Source organism: Danio rerio, chromosome 15 (genome assembly GCF_052040795.2).
Source record: "Danio rerio strain M-AB ecotype USA chromosome 15, GRCz13ab, whole genome shotgun sequence".
Classification (NCBI taxonomy): Eukaryota; Metazoa; Chordata; class Actinopteri; order Cypriniformes; family Danionidae; genus Danio; species Danio rerio.
In genome coordinates this window covers 6610001-6633542 of record NC_141035.1, presented here as the reverse complement: position 1 = coordinate 6633542, position 23542 = coordinate 6610001, and the positions used below count along the sequence as shown (strand labels likewise).

At 39.8% G+C, this 23542-nt stretch overlaps 1 protein-coding gene across 5 annotated transcripts in view; it reads left to right on the top strand.

Annotated features, from left to right (window-relative positions):
* The window catches only part of dscamb (Down syndrome cell adhesion molecule b), a 317810-nt gene that overhangs the window by 31118 nt on the left and 263150 nt on the right, over positions 1–23542 (top strand). For 2 of the 5 annotated variants that reach the window (XM_087283472.1, XM_087283471.1), the window contains exon 1: positions 17934–18631. The exons of the other annotated variants lie outside the window; for them this stretch is intronic. Coding sequence is in view for 1 of the 2 variants with exons in the window: in XM_087283471.1 (XP_087139597.1) it covers positions 18589–18631 (43 nt within the window). In the remaining variant the exon portion in view is untranslated. Of the gene's footprint in view, positions 1–17933; positions 18632–23542 lie in introns of those variants that run through there. 5 annotated transcript variants of the gene reach the window in all.

Sequence of the window (23542 nt, the reverse complement as noted above, 5' to 3'; positions counted from 1 at the left end):
GGCATGTTAATGACATTTAAATTTTAAAACAATTAATGCCAATAAAGAAAACATTGATTTCCATGTTGGATTCTAAGTGGACTGCAAAAAAAAAGCCAAAATACAGGAATTGCAGATATGGAAAATGAAAAATTATAATAATAAACTATAGAATACAAACTGTTGCACTCATTGTAAAGTTTTATTGCTGTGAGTTGAGAACATTAAGTATAGAGTAGAAACAATTTTGCTTAATCCTCCTTTACATTCATCCAGTTGCTAAGACTAGGAGTATCCCGCAAGTGCACAGAGACTCCCAAATGCCCGCAAATGAATGATGATTTCTCGCAAACCGGTCGTTAAATACATTGCACACCCCTCTCCACCGCATCCCTCCTAGCTCTTCAGGTAGCTTATGTCGCGCGCAACTCACCTCACCGTCCTTCAGGTACGTCTCGCGTGCACACGCCCCTACTCAGATACGTCGCTCACTCCACCCCTGACACCCCTCAATGGGCCTGACACAGACACACACACAACGCGCTGCAGACGTTTTGGCCCCAACGGCCTTCCATACTGGAGCGACTCCCCTCAGATTCAACACGCATGATCACATTCATCAAATTTGCTAAATCTAAGCTTCCTAAAGTATTACTGTATTTCACAAGGATTCTGATACAACAAAACGAAGCATTCGCTTACGTTGCGTTTAATGAGGAAACACGCTAAACTTGGAGGGCTCATGCTGAAAGGCAGAGTAATGCCCTGTCGACCGCTCTCGACTTAACCAGAGACATTCTGAGTACATTTACATAAAACACCATTACTCGGATTTTAATATGATTAAGATTATACTCTTACTAAAATTCTACCGTGTAGCCTAAGCAGTGATTTTGTTACCTATTACTCAGAACACTGAGTCACGAAATGCGGAGGATTTTCTTTCTGTTCGTCATGCGGTATCAACTTACAACAGAAGTCGAAAGTTAAAAATGAAACACCCGAAATTGCATGAACTTCGGAGAGCCTGGTGATGCAACTAATTGTTTTATACTGAAACTTGCCTTCAAGAAGTGCTTCATTGGTCTTATCCACATTTCTTGCATGTTAAACACTAGGGATGTAACGGTATCAGAATTTCACGGTTCGGTAATACCTCGGTATGAATGTCACGGTACGGTATTTATTGAATCATTTACAGGAAAAAACAAAACTTATGAAAATACTCCAAAAAAGTGCCAAAAGTGTCAATGACATACAAATTAGCCATCTATCTGTAAGCTTTGAAACAGGAACTTCAATTTTAATAACAAAAAATTATTAAACCATGTAAAAAAAATAAAGTTTCAATTTAGTATTGTTGAAAACTCATCACATTCAACATTTAATCACTCACTCACTCACTTAGATAGAGATGGGTTATAAGGAAAATTATCATATAAATATAATCTGGTAAAAGCTGGTATCTCTGGGTATTTACAATGTCCCCTGCAACAGAAAAAAACCCTCTCATTTGGGACTGAGGTTTTTGGGACAGAGAGATATGACTTGGCCCAGGTTGACAGCAGTGGGTAACGTTGTGCATTGTCTTTCCCCCACTTGAGAGGGCAAGCCATGAGTGAGATAGAGGTCTCATGTCTGTATCAATCTGAACAGTGTGCTGTGTCACACCCTCCGTCCCGCCCTTCAGTAGGCGCGCGACAACACCGCTCGAGTATACGCGCTCACCCCCCTACCCCCCCCTCCCCGCTTTACAGTACGCGCGCGACAACACAGCTGATAAGAACGTGCGCGACAACACCGCTATTCAGTACGCGTGCGGCGACAACACCCGCTTCAGGTTCGATCATTTCCAGCTCTTTTTGGTGCCCGCTTCTAGCAGCACACTTCATTTCCGCATTACTGTATCTTTAGCGACAACAAACCGCAAGGGATGATGGCCACCCCTGGGCTGATGGGAATTGTAGTTTTCGCTACCTCCCGTTCGCTTCATTCGCCTGAGCAAATTTTCTCAGAAGACCTATAGTTTTACCGAGTCATGCGACTACGGTAATATCGAAAAAAATTAATATTGCGGTATGACGGTATTTACAATACCGTTACATCCCTATTAAACACACATCCACCACAACAGGAAGTAAAAAAAACCTGCAACTGCGTTAATTGCGTTAATTTTTTTTACGCGTTAATTATTCAAAATTAATCGCATGCGTTAATGCACTAATTTTGACAGCGCTAAAAATAACATAAAAAACTATGTTTAATAGTAAAATTGAGAGCGTTTTCATGCACAGTGCAAAGGAAAGTTAAGAAATTGCGGTTAAACAGCTGTTTAGCCTTAAAAAAACACTGATCAGTGAGGCTTATTCTGGGAAAAGACTTAAAGTTGCTAGGAAGCATAGACTCTACTGCAACAGAAGAAGATCATGTGGTCTAATGTGTTCAGAGTGATGGGCACATCAGGGTAAGAAGAGAGGCAGATGATGTGATGCACCCCTCATGCCTATCATACAGTGCTGTGATTTGGGGATGCTGTTTGTCAGGTCTCGGTTCAGCAATGTAATGTGCCCAAAGAATGAGGTCAGCTGACTATCTGAATATTCTGAATGACCAGGTTTTTCCATCTGTTTTTTTTTTCTTTCTTGATGGCGCAGGCATATTCCAAGATGACAATGCCAGGATTAATCTGGCTCAAGTCGGGAAAGAGTGGTTCAAGCAGCTTGAGAAATCATTTTTACACACTGATTGGCACACACAGAGTCTAGACCAGGGATGAGCAAACTTGATCCTCCAGGGCCGGTGTCCCTGCAGAGTTTTGTTCCAACACTAGTCAAACACACCTGAACATGCTAATCATTGTCTTTAAGATCACAAGAAATCTATAAGCAGGTGTGTGTGATTAGGGTTGGAGCTAAACTGTGCAGGACACCGGCCCTCCAGGACCGAGTTTGCCCACCCCTGGTCTAGACTTTAACCCTGTTGAGAATCTTTGGGATGGGCTAGAGAAAACTTAGTAGTCGCGGGGCGGACTGGCCCTTTGGAAGACCAGGTAGTTTCCTGCTGTCCCGCTGGGCCGACGTACTTTTTGGGCCGGGCTGATCATCTTCTAATGACATTGGGCTGATCCAATCACAAGCTCGTATTTTGGGATCTGTGTGAGCATGCAACGTCAGTGTGTATTTGTCAAAATAGTTGGTAGTCACGCCTGTTTCACACCATCTATTCTACAGTTAAAACCAGAAGTTTACATACACTCTAAAAAAAGGAACATAACCATTTTTTAAAAACGTTTACTGTTTTAGGTCTGTTAGGATTGACTAAATGATTTACATTTGCTAAATGCCAGAATAATGAGATAAATTTTTGTAGTATGATTTACCGTTTCTTTTTTTAGAGTGCATGTAAACTTCTGGTTTCAACTGTAAGTCACACAGTTCACCTTTGAACGAAAACAGTATTCCCAATTATTCTAATGAAGTGCCTCCTCCCTATTTACGAAAGGACAAAGTCAGATTTTAAAGACCCTTCTCAATTAAATGATCTTATCACAACAGATTTTGAGCTGACTTTTAGCTTAATAATGTTACAGACTGTCTCTGGCCTGTCAGCCCCAGTCAATCTGCCCTTGTCCCAAAGGTCATCTCTCTCCTACAAGCACAAACTCCGCTCTAATACACACAGCATGTCTGTAAGACTTAAAGAGGTAGTTTACCACAAAAAAAGCAAAAGAAAATTCTTACTTTATTTACTCTGATTATTATTTTGATCAACAAGCCACATGCTGTAAGCCAGGGCTTCCCCAACTTTTCAGCCCACAACCCCCAAAAGAACGATGCTAGTGATTTGCGTCATTGCTCTCCACCTAAGGCAGGGGTGTCAAACTCAATTCATGGAGGGCCGAAGACCTGCACAGTTTAGTTCCAACCCTGCTCCAACACACTTACCTGTAGGTTACAAACAAGCCTGAAGGACTCAATTAGTTTGATCAGGTGTGTTTAATTAGGGTTGGAACTAAACTAGAGCTGCGGCCCTTTTGGAACTGAGTTTGACACCTGTGACCTAAGGGGTCCCTACCCCCAGCAAGCTACACAGGGGCCAACCTCTCTCCCAGAACTTGCAGTATGGGCCCCACAGGGCCCCTTGCCCTCCAGCTAGAGGGTCCCTGCCCCCAGTAAGCTACCCAGGGTTCAACCTTTATCCCAGGACTTGCAGTCTGGGTCCCATAGGGCTCCTTGCCCTCCACCTAAAGGGTTCCTGACCCCAGCAGGCTACCCAGGGGCCAACCTCTCTCCCAGGACTTGCAGTCTGGGCTCCATAGGGCCCCTTGCCCTCCACCTAAAGGGTCCCTGACCCCAGCAAGCTAACCAGGGCTGTAAGCCAGGGCTTCCCCAACTTTTCAGCCCACAACCCCCAAAAGAACAATGCCAGTGATTTGAGACCTGCAATATCCTCAGAGGTGTAAACCTTGCACACAATGGCACACACATACTAATAGGCCAGTGTACAGTAGAGTGGACTGCTATATTATTATCATTTTTACAGAATGAGTACATACCAATTTGAATTTAAATAGTATGAATGGCTTCAGACAAGCAGGATAAAAACTGGCTCCTGAACCGGTTACCATTTATAGATCAGAGGGTAAACGAGTTTAGTTGTAAGGTCATGCACACTTTATAATGAACAGTGGCAAAGGTCCATCTGTTATTAGCCTCTTTCACACAGTGATAAAAATTTTCGAAATGACTTTACCGGTAAATTTAAAAAAATGAGCTGTTCGCACAGGCAAGGATGTTACGGAATTTTTTTCGGAAAAGACTGTTTACTCATCCATTTCAAAATAGGGGTAAATTCTGACATCCTTACCCAGAAATTAGTTTTAAATGGCTGGGCTTGTATTTGTAAACATTTGACTACATTACAAACTCTATGGATGGATCAGTATTGTGAACAACTTCGATGAAAATATAGAGGAACGTCGGCGCAATAGCCTAGTGGTTAGCACGCTGACATATGGTGCAATAGCACGTCAGGGAGTCGTGAGTTCAAATCCCGGCTTGATGACATTTCCCTACCCTACCCCCTCTCTCTCTCTCTCCCACTTCGCTTCCTGTCTTAATACTGTCCTATCTAATAATGAAGGCAAAAAGGCTGAAAAATAAATCTTAAAAAAAAAAAAGAAAATAAAGAGGAACACTTTCGCATCTCGAGATGTACATGATATGTGTGTGCAGGCGCTCACGGGCTGCTTCATGGGCACACGTGACGCGTCAAGCACCTGAAGGAAGCAAAGCTTGAAGGTAAACAAACAACGGCTTATCATAAGCATCTTATCGATAATTATTTACACAGTTTGGCTTTAAGAAAGAACATATAAACCTGATCTGACTAAGATCTAACAGCTAAATTTGTCTGGAAAAATATTCAAAGGCTTTTATTTTCATAAACTGTGCGGATGTGAGTGTGTCTGACTACTTTGATTGGCTAAAGTAGATGTCTCACATCAGCACATTCTAGACGTGCACGCGCTCTTTCCGGCAATCTTCCTTCTGCGCTCACACAGCGCAGCATTCCGGCAAATTACCAGTAATGTTAAAACTTCTCTTTCCGGAAAACTGCCAGAACAAATTTACCGGTGTTTTCACAAACGGCCTGTTCACACATACAGACCATTCCGCAAAATTGCAGGTAATTTTTCTGGAAAGGTCTTTCTGTGAAAGGGGCTATTGTCTCTACCCTTAATTGTGCTGCTAAATGTAGCAGTAATTCTACATTCATAAAGACAAACACATAAAAAAATACTTATCATGAGCAAATAAAAACAAGAAATAACATAAAAGCTCATGTAACTTTTAAAGAAGAGACATCTATCCAATATCCTGTGTGTATTTATGTAAATAAAGTGTTTTTTTTTTCTTCTAAAAATGTAATTTAATAAAGTAGTGTGTACAGTGCGTCCGGAAAGTATTCATAGAAGACAAGTCAGGATAGAGGGAAAGATGAATGCAGCAATGTACAGAGACATCCTGAATAAAAACTCGCCTCAGAGTGTTCTTGAGCTGAGACTCGGGCGACCGTTCATCTTCCAGCAGGACGATGACCCAAAGCACATCGCCAAAATTTCAATGGAGTGGCTTCACAACAACTCAGTGAATGTCCTTGAGTGGCCCAGCCAGAGCCCAAATCTAAATCCTATTAAACATCTCTGGAGAGATCTAAAAATGGCTGTACACCATCACTTCCCATCCAACCTGGTAGAGCTTGAGAGGTACTGCAAAGAGGAATGGGCAAACATTTCCAAAGACAGGTGTGCCAAGCTTGTGGCATCATATTCAAAAAGACTTGAGGCTGTAATTGCTGCCAAGGGTGCATCAACAAAGTATTGAGCAAAGGCTGTGAATACTGATGAACATGTGATTTCTCAGGTGTTTTATTTGTAATACATTTTCACATTTTTTCACATTGTCATTATGGAGTATTGAGTGTAGAATTTTGAGGAAATAAATGAATTTAATCCATTGTAGAATAAGGCTGAAGCTCTATGATCACTTTTCAGTTGCACTGTAAGTGTAGTGAAACAAGTAGTGCTGTAGTGTGTTTGGATTGCATATACTTGATATTGCCGCTGTCATTTTGCTATTAATGAAGTAATAACTGACATTTCACCAGTCATCCCAATCTTCCTCTGAAGAATAGTGTCTATGTTATGTAGCAATGGCTTATTAAAGGCATCCCAACTGACACAACTTGCATAAGAGGGCTCTGTTTCACATAGTAAACAGCCCTCATAAAAGTTACAAATAACTTGTTCCTGTCATAAAATCATGAATGTATTTCTTTATTAAGATTACTGGACTTACTGCTGTATTTGATTCTTGTACAAATGATGTTGGCATTGCTGTGACCAATTTGGTATGGATTAAAGGGCACCTATTTTACCGATTTTTCAAGATTTAAGGTAAATCTTTTGTATCTCCAGGATGTGTCTGTAAAGTTTAGGCTCAAAACACCTTTCAGGTTATTTATTTTAAGTTGACATGTACTTGCAAAGTTTCTCATAGTCAGTTAAATCAGGGCTTCCCAAACTTTTCAGCCCGAGACCCCCAAAATGACAATGTTAGTGACTCGCGACCCTCAATATCCTCTGAGGTGGCTATAAATACAGAAACCTTGCATGCAATGGCGCGCACACACACACACACACACACACACACACACACACACACACACACACACACACACACACACACACACCAATAGTCCCAAGACTATTCTTCTTTGAATTTTTTTTTATTGTATGTCAGTGCTGTAAAATGTGCCAGAAAGTTTAACCTGGTGTTCTAAAATCAATCTGGTGCATCTGACGCTACTGCATCTTTAATATAATGTAATTACCCCAGGGGTCGCAATCCAACAGAACTAGTAACTATAAGCTACTATAGTGACTATATAGTAACTATAAACAACGTTTTAGATAAAATATGGTAATTCTTATGGTTTAATAAAAATAAATAGATTTTTTGAAATCACCAGACGACCCCCCTTCATTGTCCCGCGACCCCTCGGGGGGTCCCGACCCCCACTTTGAGAACCACTGAGTTAAATGTCTGTTGAAGGAACAGTATCATTAAGCAGACAGTCTAAGGGCCTACTCACACTATGTTATCCGTACCGTGCCCAGGCCTATTTCCCGGATCGTGTGAGTGCGCTGAATCAGGCTCAAGCACGGTTCACTTGGCCGGCCCTGGCCCGGTTGGAAGAGGTGGGTTCACTTGGGCTTTGGCGCGGTACGCTTGTGTGTGAGTGCAAAACGCGCCAAAGCCCAAAACTGAAAGCGAGATGTGACTTTTAATGGACTGTTTCATATGGATTTATTAATCATTCTTACTGTTCAGTGAACGAAAACTGCCATAGATTATTAAAGACGAGAACTCCTCGCAGCACGACATCTGCGCGCCTTCAGCAGACCTCCTCATTCCTGCAGCACGAGAGATTTATGATTGTTTATGAGCGCCAAAAGTGGCGGATCTGTTCGGCGAAATATCTGACTGCGTGTCACCGCATCCCTGAGGACTGTTTGGCGAAATATTTGACGGCATATCAAACGACTGAAACGATATAAGTAGAGAAATCTCCACTGTGCTGCTGAGTGAGAGAGCGCTTCTCACTGAACAGCGCAGCAGCGATGACGTAAGCGTGCCGAAACCCGTTTGTGGTTTGAGCGTGGGCCGTCGGGGGAGACGGGAGGGGGGACAAGCGTGCTTTGGCCCGGTTCGAGGCAACTGTACCTAGTGTGAGTACTAGTGTGAATACTCAAATGGACCATCAAAATAAAGTGTTACCCTGCATTTTTTTTTCAGCTCGAACATAAAGCTAATATGGAACATATGCTCTTAATCTCTAATGCGGAAAAGCTTATGCATGCTTTTATGACCTCAAGGCTAGATTATTATAATGTGTTATTAGCTTGTTGCCCTGCAGGCCTAATCAACAAGCTTCAGCTTCAAAATGCTGCAGCTACAGTGCTTTCTACAACCCAAAAATACGGGCACACTATCTGGTCATTACTGCACCGGCTCCCACTACATGTTGTGTTACGAACCCCAATTTATAAGGCTTGTCCAGGGAGGGGTCAGCAACATAAAAAGGACGCGCAACTCACGTAATACAATTCTCTATTTATTCAGAAACAAAAATACGAGTCTTCCCCAAAATATAATGGCAACAAAATATTTATTAATAATTTAGCAATATTAACTCAATCAAAGGGGCTGCACGGTGGCGCAGTGGATAGCATGATCGCCTCACAGCAAGAAAGTCACTGGTTCAAGTCTCAGCTGGGTCAGTTGGCGTTTCTGTGTGGAGTTTGCATGTTCTCCCCGTGTTCGCCGGGTTGCTCCGGTTTCCCCCACAGTCCAAAGACATGTGGTGTATAGGTAAATTAGGTAAGCTAAACTGTCCATAGTGTATGTGTGTGAATGAGTGTGCATGGGTGTTTCCCAGTGATGGGTTGCAGCTGGAAGGGCATCCGCTGCATAAAACATATGCTGGATAGGTTGGCGGTTTATTTCGCTGTGTTGACCCCGGATTAGTAAAGGGACTAATTTGAAAAGAAAATGAATGAATGATAGAACTCAATCAAAATAATTAATTCTACAAACAAACAAACAAACATAAAGCATAGATCAACAAAAAATGAAACAAACAGCAACAACACCAGCATGGATCCTTAGTGGCGGCTGCACAAGACGTGTACAGAATTGTCAAACCTTCATCAGGACAGCGAGATGCATAGAGATTCTCAACAAGTACGAGTCATGCTCGCAACAGAGCAAAAAACAGAAAGATCAGCCAGACACACGCTGGAAACAAAGAGCCACACAGACGCACATTCAGCTTCCGCTTATAAAGCAGACAACATGGAGTTAGCCACAGATGTAAGGCAGAGTCAAGCCTCCTTTCCACTGCACACGACAAGTGTCAGACCGGAAGTCATTCATTTCCAGTGGGGAGTAGTTTGTGAGCTGCATGGAGTTCCAATCATCTCAGTAAGCGGAAAATTTAGATCCGATCTGAGCTGCGGATCTTTTAAAATATTTGAAGTCCTGCGACTAAACCGTATGTGACAGGCCGACCGAATGTGAAGTATTTCAGTGTTGTCCAAGCCGGTTTGTGCATGCGAGATGAGAAATAGTATGTTATTTTGTTATTTTTTGAATCAGAAAATAGTCTATTTAAAAAAACAACAACAACATTAATATTAATAATTAAAATTATTATAAAGGAGTAATAAAAAAAAAAAATTTATATTGTCTCCATATTCCCTCCGACATTTTTAGCGGTCTGTGAGTTTCTAGTATTCATCCATTCAACCAGGGTAAACGCACGGAAAATAAAGGCTATTGCTTTTGCACTCCTTTATTTCGGATGCTACGAGAACAGCTTCTTTCCCATGGTGCATGACAAAACTGAAAATTCTGTGCGACTGCCACAAGGGGGCGTATTCCGACAGTCGTGTCCAAATGTCGTGTGCAGTGTAAAAGCGGCATTAACCTCAAAGTAAAAGATATACCAATTAATAATCAAGAAACAACACTCCCAAACGACAACAACAACAACAACAACAACAACAATAATAATAATAATAATAATAATAATATTAATAAAATTCCAACCCAGGCTCATTCTGAAAATGTAGTCCAGCGGACGTTTCTGGAGACCACGAAATACGTCCCGGGAGGTACGTATTTGTGCAGTTTTTGTTTTCTGCGTGCTTTTTTGTATCTCGAACGTCTCTCGCGAGTGCCGTTCGCGCCCACGCTGTTCTCGCGTCAACCCACCAGAGGCCGCTGTCTGACTGACCGAATGATTGACTGCGCGACCGGTTAATCGGCTGACCGACTCTCCTCCTTCCCTGAACCCAACCAGTTTTACCGATTGACCCGCCCGCCCGCTCACTTCCCTAAACTTGAGCAACAATTTAGAAAAGCCGTCTAGAAAAAGAAAAACCCTCATCGTTTTTTTTTTACCCTGTTTTCGGATTTCACCACGTTCTCACCCTGCTATGAACTCATTCACTTTATTTTTTGGATTCTGTTTTTGTCTTACCTGGTTTCTGGAACCGCTCTTCTCCGGACTCGAACCCGAACGCCTTTGTCAACTCCTCTTCTCTACATCTGAAGTCTGCCGACGCACACGATAAGCTGACCAGACAAACTGACTGCAGCGGGAAAGCCCTCCACGAGGTAAGCGGTCAGCCAGCAAGCACGAAACGGAACGGCGTCACACCGCCCCGTAGCGTTCGCTTAAAAAAAAATTAAATGCAGCCATACGTACCTCCCGGGACGTATTTCGCGGTCTCCAGAAACGTCCGCTGGACTACGTTTTCAGAATGAGCCTGGGTTGTAAAATTCCCAGTGTTGGGTTGGATTGGGAAGGGCATCCGCTGCGTAAAACATGTGCTGGTTAAGTTGGCGGTTGATTTCGCTGTGGCAACCCCTGATTAATAAAGGGAGTAACCCGAAAAAGAAAATTAATGAATGGATATTAGTAATAATAATAATAGTTTATTTATTCATTCATTTTTCTACTGCTTTTCCAGGGCCGGGTCACAGGGCAGCAGTCTTAGGAGAAATCCAGCATGTCCTGGGTCTTCCCCAGGCCTCCTCCCGGTGGGACATGCCTGGAACACCTCCCTAGGTAGGCGTCTAGGAGGCATCCGAAACCCGAAGCCACCTCAGCTGACTTCTCTCGATGTGGAGGAGCAGCGGCTCTACTCCGAGCTCTTCCCAGGTGACAGAGCTCCTCACCCTATCCATACGAGTGCGCCCTGCCACCCTGCCGCTTGTATCCGAGATCTTGTGCTTTGTGTCATGATCCAAAGCTCATGACCATAGGTGAGAGTAGGAATGTAGATTGATCGGTAAATCGAGAGCTTTGCCTCCTTCTTCACCACAATGGACCGGTACATCGACTGCATTACTGCTGCCCCTGCACCAATCCGCCTGTCAATCTCACGTTCCTTCCTTCCCTCACTCATGAACAACAAACTACTCCACCCCTGTGCTCTTAAAATTTGTCCGTGAAAGGTTGTCAGTGGGCCCGCGGCGGCCAGCGCCACCCCTTCTCTTCATATTTAAATAATATTTATGTAGTTAAATATTCTCATTTATTTGCATATTGATTAGGCTAGGTGTTCCATGGAAACAGAAAAAAATATATATTGCATACAAGTTTGGAATGACGAGAGAGTTAATAATGACACGCAAATCTTCCCCTACAGTCCAAAGACATGCGCTGTAGGTGAATTGAACAAATTTAATTGGCCGTAGTGCATGTTTGTGAATGCAAGAGTGTATGAGTGTTTCCCAGTGATGGGCTGCTGCTGGAAGGGCATCCGCTGTGTAAAGCATATGCTGGATAATTTGGCGGTTCATTCCGCTGTGGGGTCGCCTGATTAATAAAGGAAGTAAGCTGAAAGACGTAAATCGTTTATTCTTAGATTTATTGGTATTGCCATAGAAGACTTCTGATGAACGCATAAATAGATGTCTGTCGTGACTTTATCAATGCTTCGTGCATGTCATGTTTAATCCATGTGAAGTCATGGCCATGTTCTCGAACTATTTGGGGGTTTGACAATCCCCTAGAAGACCGAAACAATTCTGTCGCTACTTTTATAGACATTATGCGTTAAGTGATCTGTAAGGTGAATCGTGGCTCTCATGGGCATGTATTTGTAAATGGCGCATCACTGACAGTACATCCACCAGATAACTTTACATGTTGTTATATTTGGTTCTCCACACGCGCCTCATGTCTTTATCGCCACTATTGTTTAAGGTAACAAAAGAGATCATATGGCGTTGTGCTAGACGGATCTATTCCTGGATAATGGGCAACGTAGTGAAAGGGAAACCCGATCCTCTGCAGGATGTCTGGAAGTCAGCGTGCTGACATTTGGCCGCCGATAGACCGGTGTGTGTTTGGTTGTAAGCGAACACTGGGCCTCAGTGGAGTTGTCAAAACAAAGGGGCCGCTCTCACCAGGACTGACTTACCGACTGTCAACTTGTGTATGTGTACTTTGAAAAGGTTGATTATGACAGAGAGGTGGAATCTTGTGATGAGTGCGAAAGTCGCCCTCAGTCAGGCCGGATTCTTGAATTGAATGACTGAGGGGACATTTTGAAAACCTGGCAAGGCAGCGTTATCTATTGGTTGGTCAGATTTATGATCAAAATCAGAAGTAATTTTGTAGAAAATAAGAGTGATCCTCTCCAGTTTTTAGATTTAAGTGAAAAATCTCTAAAGTGGCTTACAAGAAAAAAAGAGTTATGTTATTTATTGCAACAAAAACTAAATTTTAGGGACATTAAGTACAGTTTTACAAATAAGCAATTACAACATTTTACCACCAAACATCCTGTTTAAAAGTTTACACCCCCCTTGATTTTTATTTTATTTTTTCTCTTAATGTACATTACTCCTTCTAGAGCAGGGTTGCTGAAACTTTTTCGTATGAAGGGCCAAAAGCTAAATATCATTGAGAGGCGTGGGCTGCAGGTAAATATACCAAACTGTATTATACTATTACATAAAGTTTCCATGCATAACTTCCTAATTTATTTCATGATATTTCAAAATAAATATGAACCATTACTTTAAATCATATTAACTAATGCAGTATAACACAGTGGAGTTCAATGCTGAATACACTAGTCAAGCAGATTCTGCCTTTGACTTGATTAGCTCTCCAAAGTCTTTTCACTGTCAGGTGGACAGAGTGCATCCGGAAAGTATTCATAGCGCTTCACATTTTACACATTTTTTATGTTACAGCCTTATTCCAAAATGGATTAAATTCATTTATTTCCTCAAAATTCTACACACAATACCCCATAAAGACAATGTGAAAAAATATATATATATATTTTTTTATTGTTGCAAATTTTTAAACAAAAACCTGAGAAATCACATGTACATCAGTATTCACAGCCTTTGCTGTGAAGCTCTAAACTGAGCTCAGGTGCATTCTGTTTCCACTGATCATTCTTTGATGTTTCAGCAGCTTGATTGAACATGATTTGAAAAGGCATACACCTGTCTATATAAGGTCCCAGGGTTGACAGTGCATGTCAAAGCACAAACCAAGCATGAAGACAAAGGAATTGTCTGTAGACCTCAGAGATAGGATTGTCTTGAGGCACAAGGCTGGGGAAGGTTACAGAAAAATTTCTAATGCTCTGAGAGCTCCAATGAGCACAGTGGCCTCCATCATCCATAAGTGGAAGATGTTTGGAACCACCAGGACTCTTTCTAGAGCTGGCTGGACATCTAGGATGAGTGATCGGGGGAGAAAGGCCGTAGTCAGGGAGGTGATCAATAACCCAATGGTCACTCTGTCTGAGCTCCAGCATTCTTCTGCAGAGAGAGAAGAAACTTACAGAAGGACCACCATCTGTGCAGCAATCCACCCATCAGGCTGTATGGTAGAGTGACCAGACGGAAGCCACTCCCCTCCTAGAATTTGCCAATAGGCATCTGAAGACTTTCAGACCATAAGAAATAAAATTTTCTGGTCTGATGACACTAAAATTGAACTCTTCGGAGTGAATGTCAGGTGTTACTTTTGGAGAAAATCAGGCACCGCTCAGGCTAATACCACCCCTACAGTGAGGATGGTGGTGGCAGCATTATGCTGTGGGGATGTTTTTCAGCAGCAGGAACTGGAAGACTAGTCAGGATAGAGGGAAAGATGAATGCAGCAATGTACAGAGACCTCCTGAATGAAAATCTCTTAAACCTCAGTCTCGGGCGACGGTTCATCTTCCAGTAGGACAATGACCCAAAGCACACCACCAAAATATCAATAAAGTGACTTCACAACAACTCGGTGAATGTCCTTGAGTGGCCCAGCCAGAGTCCAGACCTAAATCCAATTAAACATCTCTGGAAAGATCTGAAAATGGCTGTACACCAACGCTTCCTATCCAACCTGATAGAGCTTGGGAGGTACTGCAAAGAGGAATGGGCACAAATTCCCAAAGACAGGTGTGCCAAGCTTGTGGCATCATATTCAAAAAGACTTGAAGCTGTAATTGCTGTCAAAGGTGCATCAACAAAGTGGTAAGCAAAGGCTGTCAATACTTCTGTACATTCGATTTTTCAGGTTTTTATTTGTAATAAATTTGCACCAATTTCAAAAAATATTTTTTCACATCGTCATTATGGGGTATTGTTTGTAATATTTTTTGGAAAGAAAAAGAATTTAATTCATTTTGAAATATGACTGTAACAAAAAACAAAAAAAAAATTGGAAAAGGTGAAGCGCTATGAATACTTTCCAGATGTACTGTACATTAAACAAAATCGGATTAATTTACACCATTTAATTGAAAAATTAAATTAGCTTTTAACAATAAACAAGACAACAAACGAACAAAGCGTTACATTAAATTTAAATTGAAAATCTAGAAACCATCCCCATCATTCCTCCGCTCTTCTCAGATGGGATAGTGGGCCAAATCAAAGGTTACCATGGGCCGACTAGTTTGAGCAGCTCTGTTATAGAGTATCAGGAAATGTTTTCATGAGTTAGTCAGCAGTTTGACAGGATGGATCTATAAGTCATATAGTAATTGTTGGGAAGGGTTTGAATATGCAGAAGATACTGGAAAACCATAGAATGTGCAGAACCTGGGAGAGTTCTTCAAACACATGACTTAAAAAAACATAGACCAACCATACATAGTCATATACCAAGCAAGTCATGACACATCATTAAAAATCAAGCATTTTAAATTCAGACTATGTCATTTAGACTATTATGTAAGTATATTTTATTCCGACATGAACCACTGATCTGGTGTGCATTTCCAAACTAAGGTTGCAAGTTGCGTTGTTACAAACATAGACTGTTGATTTGGTGTTTCCCAAATCCATCGTTCCAACAAACATTCGCAAACTGCGTTACAAACTTGTGCGCATGCAACTACACCTCTAGAGCTGTAGTTAGAAGCATAGTTCCTGGTTGTGTTCTATTCCCAGTTAACCCCCCCTCATGTTAAAAAAAGTAATTCTGGATAAAAGTACATTTATTTATTCATTAAATATTTGTATTATTAGATAGATATTTTTGAGTGAACTTGTTCTTTAAGGAAGATAAGACCATTTAACAGTCACAGTTCGGTGTTGCTGTGTGTTGCATTACACAAAAAAGATCAAAACAACAACAAAAAAATGATATACATCAGAAGGACGCAGGTGAGGGATTTTGGGGAACGTATGTACAGTTGAAGTCAGAATTATTAGCCAACCTGAATTATTAACACCTATTTATTTTTTTCCCAATTTCAGTTTAACGGAGGGAAGATTTCTTCAGCACATTTCTAATCATAATAGTTTTAATAACTCATTTCTAATAAATAATTTATTTTATCTTTGCCATGATGACAGTAAATAATATTTGACTAGACATTTTTCAAGACACTTCTATACAGCTTAAAGTGACATTTAAAGGCTTAACTAGGTTAATTAGGTTAACTAGGCAGGTTAGGGTAATTAGGCAAGTTATTGTATAACGATGGTTTGTTCTGTAGACTATCAGAAAAAAATATAGCTTAAAGGGGCTAATAATTTTGTCCTTAAAATGGAGTTTAAAAAATTTAAAACTGCTTTTATCCTAAATAAAACAATAAGACTGTCTCCAGTATAAAAAAAATATTGTCACACATACTGGTAAAATGTCCTTGCTCTGTTAAACATCATTTTGGAAATATTTAAAAAATGAAAAAAAAAAATCGAAGGGGTCTAATAATTCTGACTTTAACTGTATATACACTCACCGGCCACTTTATTAGGTACCTGCAACTGCTCATTAATGCAAATTTCTAATCAGCCAATCACATGGCACGTGAGCGGCAGTTCTGTGGGCGCAAATGCCTTGATGCCAGAGGTCAGAGGAGAATAACCAGACTGGTTCCAGCTGATAGAAAGGCAACAGTAACTCAAATACCAACTCGTTACAACCGAGGTATGCAGAAGAGCATTTCTAAACGCAGAACACATCGAAGGCGGATGAACTATAACAGCAGAAGACCACACCGGGTGCCACTTCTGTCAGCTAAAAACAGTAAACCGAGGCTACAATTCACACAGGCTCACCAAAATTGGACAACAGAAGGTTGGAAAAACATTGCCTGATCCGATGAGTCTCGATTTCTGATGCAACATTCGGATGGTCGGGTCAGAATTTGGCATCAACAACATGAAAGTATGGATCCATCCCACCTTGTATTAACGATTCAGGCTAATGGTGGTGGTGTAATGGTGTGGGAGATATTTTCTTGGCACACTTTGGGCCCATTAGTACCAATTGACACCACAGCCTACTTAAGTATTGTTGCTGATCATGTCCATCCCTTTATGAACACAGTGTACCCTGATGGCTACTTCCAGAAGGATAAAGCACCATGTGAGAAAGCGCAAATCATCTCAGACTGGTTTCTTGAACATGACAATGAGTTCACTGTACTCAAATGGCCTCCACAGTCACCTGATCTCAATCCAATAGAGCACCTTTGGGCTGTGGTGGAACGAAAGATTTGTGATGCTATCATGTCAATATGGGGCAAAGTCTGAACCTTTGCCACAAAGGATTAAGGCAGTTCTGAAGGCAAAAGGGGGTACAACCCTGAACGAGTAAGGTGTACCTAATAAAGTGGCCGGTGAGTGTATGTACAGCAAAGGGTAAATTTACTACCACAAAATTTAAGCCCACAACATTTTTATTTTCTCTGGATTAACTAATTATATGATTTATGAAACTACTGATAGAAATAGTGGAATAAATTACAGTTAATGAAAAACAAAGATGTTTTCTTGTGTTTAAACATTGTAGACAATGTCAATATTTTAAATCCAGAAGAGTTAAGAAAGCAATACTTTCAACAATATTTTCACACACACAAAAATCAGAATTGACCATTTTTTGGACTAATTGTCGTTTTCTAAACCTAAAAAAATCTCCCCTTTGCAAAATTTAAATTGGGAATAAACAAACATTAACATTTCACTTAAGCACATACCGAGTACAAACGAAGTCTCAAGTGTCTTTTTTTAAAGCTACAGCAGAGGAAATATTTTTTTTAACTGTGCGTTTCTGCTAAACATTTATTCTGTGGGTTTTAGAAATATTTTAGCAAATCTATATCATCAGAGCATGTCTAACAGGACAGGAGTTTTGTTGAGAAATTCACAAAAGAGCACGCAGAGTGTTTTTGCTATTAGATATTAGCTATTTACGGTGGAGTGCGGGACTTTTCCCCCTCTTCCATACTAAGTGCGCACCTGAAATAGGTGTGTCCTCGTGCCTGAGCCTTCAGAGGAGTGTCTCGGCTCCTTTAAGGCAGTGAGCAGTGAGCTGGGCTGTGGAGGCAGGGGAGAGAGAGGGTTATTCTCTAATGCTCTGAGGCAGAGAGGGTTAGCAGCACACGAACCAATGCGATTAAAGCGCCACGCAGGAGGAAGATGCGCCTGCTTGCAGCCTGCTGGACGGCGAGAGGTGCTCAAGAAGATGGTCTGACTCTGGGATCTCACCTTTGTTCCTGCCGCTTCAGCTTCTCCGGACTTTCTTTCCATTCCCATTTCTGATAAAACACCTATGATTTATTCTCCCCTGTTTAGTTCCTTTTCTTCCCTTTTTTTCTTAAACAAAATACTTGCTTTCCCTTGGTTTTAAATGACACACTTGAACGGCGCCGTTGCTTTTTGCTTTGAAAGTTTTCTTTCTCCTCCGCATCACCACCTGCTCTCCTGAATCGGCACCTGCATCCAGCATCCCCTCTGAAGCACGGCAGCATCCGGAGCTTTTCAAGACAATCACACCAGAACATCCGCACATCCTTCATGCGCAACGGCAGGGCGCAAAAGCGCACACGCGAGACGCACGGTGGAGATCCTCTCAAGTCATTGGCACAGGAAATCCGGACTGGCTTTTGTTTTAACCTGACCGTTGGCATTCTGAGTGGGGGATCGGGAAAAAAGCAGTGGACAAAGTGTGCGAAGTGAAAAGAGGAAAATCTAGCTTGGGGATTGAACGCAGCGGGGCATGTGGATATTGGCATTTCTCTTTCTCCAGAGCATCCTGAATGGTTAGTCTTCATTTTTTTTTCCTTCTATCGTCCTTTTGCCAAACTTCATTTACTGTACTTTCATCAGGGCATTCTAAAAAGGGTGTGCTGAAAATATGCAAATTAATTTTTAATTGTGTCACGGGTGATCACCTATGATAGTTTCCCCCCCTCATAATTATTTATATATATAATTAAAATAAAACCTCATTTGTCAGATTATGGCCTTGATGATTTCAGCACTGCGTACTGCAAAAGCTCCTTATAACGATTCCTGTGCACACACTGGGGCCTCCGGCAGGTATTGCACAGGTTTCTTGTCGTTTGCTTTACGCATGGGGAGATGTTAATGAATGTGACCTCTTGTTTATCACACCGACTGGTGTAGAAACTACTCATCCGTGCGCTTTCCATTTTCAAACTCGCACATCAGATTTTGAAAGTCTCAGTATTATTGTTGTTGTTTTTTTTTTATCCACAACGACTGACGTATTTTATATGTATGTGCTGCGCCCTATTCCAGTCGTATATCTGTTTTGAATCTGCTGTAGTTTAATTATGCAGAGCAAAAAAAGTCTTAATTTCTGAGTAGTTTTTATTTTATTTTATTTATTTGAGGCAGAGCGGTTAAGTGGTTTATTGAATAAACACAATTATCTGATGACAGATAATTAACAATATGAATGTTTAAAACATTTCAGCTGGGCAGATGAAATAATTTCATCCAGATATTGTTTATAAAATACCCCTGTTATGCACTCTGTTAATGGATTGCAGGAAAATCTAAATTAAAATGTAACCATTTTAGTTAACTCCTGTGTCAGAACACATATTATTTGCAAAAAATATCTGTCGTAAAAAACATATTATGCAATTGAATTGCTTTTTTATTTTATTGCGGATGTACAATTCAGTGAAAAAAGGTCTGTAAGAAAAATGCAGGGTGAGTAGCTGAAAAATACTACACAACGCCTTAATAGCTGTGTATGTGTGTGTGTACTTAAGGGACTGCGCCTGCGTGGATGCATGTGTGTGCAGCGAGAAATTTAAAGCTCTGTTTATATCTTTTAAGGCCGAATTTGCCTAAAGCGTGATTTTCCATCCCTGCTACCTGTTTGTAAAACTGCATCTTCTCACTAGAGTACAAACGTGTGATTCGGCATATTTGAAGAGATGGTCAGTAGGTGCAAACATGGAAGGGTGTGTACGAAAGGAGGGAGCCATGTAGGGAAAAACAGAATGGGGAAAATAGACTTATCTCCTCGAAAAATTGGAGACGGGCAGACATTGTCGATGGAAGGTTACTGCAGGATGCGCTTAAAACCCAGGGTTAATAATCGTTTTAAGAAATGGTTTGAAGATTTGATGTGAAATGGCTATTGGGCGAACGCTGGCATGAGTCTTCAACGTGAAGCTTTGAATGGCAGTCATTTTGAGGCGGCGAGGATGTTGCGAAAGAAAACAACAGAAATAATCCTGCTCTTCAGAGGAGGGAGATAAATACACCCCTGCTCTCCATGTTTGAGCTCGAAACGCTGAGCTATCTCCGAGGCTTTTCTCACTCGGGGCAAATGTGAGATAAAAAAAAAAAAAACATATTGAGATGTATTTTGTAATAACTTTGAATTGAAATTGCGCCACCCCTGCTTCAGCTGAAACTCATAAAAGAGCAGTAAGAACTCATCAGTCACCATCGCCCAACAGAGCAGACTGTGAAATGAGACGCTCCCTAGCTTTCCTCCTTCATTTATTCTTAGAAAATCAACACACACCTTCATGTGTGCAGTGTTGTCTTCTTTTGAAATTGCAACTCTTCCTTTAAAACTGTTGATATTTTAATAGTTCACCCAAAAATGAACATTCACACATCGTTTACTCGCCTGCAAGTGATCTGAAACCTTTAAAAAGAAGATATTTTGAATATTTCCTTCAAGAATAATCTATTCTAGGAAGAAAAATACTATGGAATTCATCGGCTTATAGCCTTCTTTAAAATGTCTTCTTTTGGGCTCACTCAACTCAAACAGGTTTGAGGGGAGATGAATTTAATATGCTAATTTATTAATTGTGGGAAAAGTTATGATTGTAGCTAACTATGCCTTGTGCCTTTTAGGATAGTCACAAACAACCTTCCTATTACAGGTGGCCACTTTTTTTTTCTTCTCAGAAACCAACTGTATTCTAGAAAATTCGAGCCTGTAGTCTAGAAGGTTTATCACATGCTGCTTGGCCTGTCACTATGGAAACCTCTATTATTAGAGCCATAGACGTGCATCAAATAAGGCCGTTGTGTGAATGAATGACCCCTGACAGACAATGAAAGGGCACAGGCTGAATTTGTGTCTTACTGGTTTAGCTGTTTTTATTTATTGGAGAGCAATGCTTTTTGTTATCAATGACTAGGCACACGGAATCTGCGCACGCAGTAATCTGCAGATTTAGCCAGATTTGTGGCCCAACATTGAGTCTGTTTATTTACTTGGGTAAATGTGTGTACGTTTATATCTATTCAGTTCTTTCAGTTTCGACTAATACTAGCTTCGCAATGTTATTGACTAATATGAAAGCGTTCATATGATTTATTTACAATATAGGTTGTAAAGTAATATTTTCTATCTTTTAGTGGATATATTAAATGAGAGACTTGCTTTGTTCAACACATAAATGGCTCTAAATTGATTTGCATTATAAAAATTAAAAGCTATTATTTTTTATTTAACATATCAGGTTTTTAGTTACGATACTGCCAAAATAATTCAGCATAAATCCACAGATTATTTTACAAAATTCTTTGCTGAAATCGCATTTCCTATTATGAATTTGATTTCAGTCCTTTATTCAGTCATTCAGTAAAAAAAAAAAAATAAATAAATAAATAAATATATATATATATAATAATATATATATATATATATATATATATAATTTGTTTGTAGCATTGTTTAACTTAGATGTGTTCAAACTGGGATCACCAAGACCACCAGGGGGCCACATGGTAGTGCTAGGGGGTCAGTTGAAATGTTTAAAAGATAATCAGTATTATGCATATGAATAATGCCAAAATGAATACACACTGTAAAAAATGCAGGCTTCCACACAATTCATTCATTTTGTCCCAACGGAAATTGATTAATTTAACACTTTTAACAAATTTAGGTGGATTGAACATAAAAAAATTAAGTTGTCCCAATGAAATCTCAAGAATTGTGTTGTTTCAGCTCATTTTGAAAAAGTAGTGTGAAAAAAGCAAAAAAAATAAATAAATTGAGTGTAGTAAACAAATACTCGCTGAAAAAAAAACTGCTGCTTGAAAGACTTAAAATGAGCTGAAACAACCCAATTTTGGAGGTCAACTTCATGGTTTTATGTTCACTCCACTTAAATTTGTAAAAACTAATAATTTAACTCGCAGTGCACAGCAGTACAAAATGACTAATGAAGAATACTTATTATAAAATAATAAGTATATAATGAATAACAATATTTAATTCGATTCATATTTATCTCTATAGTGCTTTTACGTTGTATATTGTGTTAAAGCAGCTTAACATAGAAGTTCTAGTAAATTGAAACTGTGTCAGTCCAGTTTTCAGAGTTGAAGTTCAGTTAATTATTATTATTATTTTTATTTTATGTGCTTGCTTTTTTAACAGAGACAATAGACTTGACATTGACAACCGATGTCACGTACAGTTGAAGTCAGAATTATTAGCCCCCTTTTGAATTTTTTCATTCTGTTTTAAAAATATTCCAAATGATGTTTAACAGAGCGAGGAAATTTTCACAGTATGTCTGATAATATCTTTTCTTCTGGAGAAAGTCTTATTTGTTTTATTTCCGCTAAAATAAAAGCAGTTTTTAATTTTTTAAACACCATTTTAAGGTCAAAATTATTAGCCCCTTTAAGCTATGCTTTTCCCGATAGTCTATAACAAACCATAGTTATACAGTAACTAGCCTAATTACCCTTTCCTGCCTAGTTAACCTAATTCACCCAGTTAAGCCTTTAAATGTCACTTTAAGCTGTATAGAAGTGTCTTGAAAAACATCTAGTCAAATATTATTTACTGTCATCATGGCAAAGATAAAATAAATCAGTTATTAGAGATTACTAGTTATTAAAACTATTATGTTTAGAAATGTGCTGAAAAAAATCTGCTCTCTGTTGTATCGAAATTGGGGGGGGAAATAAATGGGCTAATTATTCAGAAGGGCTAATAATTCTGATTTCAATTGTACATACTGTACAAAGATTTGCACAGATTTGTAGCTAATTTGCAGTCCTCATCCCTGGTTAGGCTTTACATTAAAAAAAATAAACAAACAAGAAAAAAGCACAATACAACAAACATGTACAGTATATACAGAGCAACAAAGATAAAATGTAAGTCAATCTGCATACTAAAGAGAAATGTAAGCCTGACCAACCTGAAAGAATAATACTTAATGTTCACATTGCTGTAAAGATTTTAACTATTCTTTCAGCTTTACAAAAAACAAAACAAAAACAAAAACTGGGAGTTCTGATTGTACATTTAATTCAACAGTGTGGTTTAATACATAATTGAATACACGATTAGAATGAATACAAATTTAATTAAAGAAAGGAAAATTGCATATTAGATTTTAAAAATAAAGTAAATAAATATGGAAATTGATGAATGCAATGTTGTAACTAAATATTTGTCCCTTATGAGTATATATATAAGTCAGAATTATTAGCCCCCTGATCATTTTTTTTTCTCCAATTACTGTTTAAATGAGAAAAAAATTTTCAATACATTTTTAGACATAATAGTTTTACTCATTTCTAATAACTTATTTTATCTTTGCCATGATGACAGTAAATAATAATCGTTTAGATATTTTTCAAGTCACTTATATACAGCTTAAAGTAACATTTAAAGACTTAACTAGGGTGATTAGGTTAAC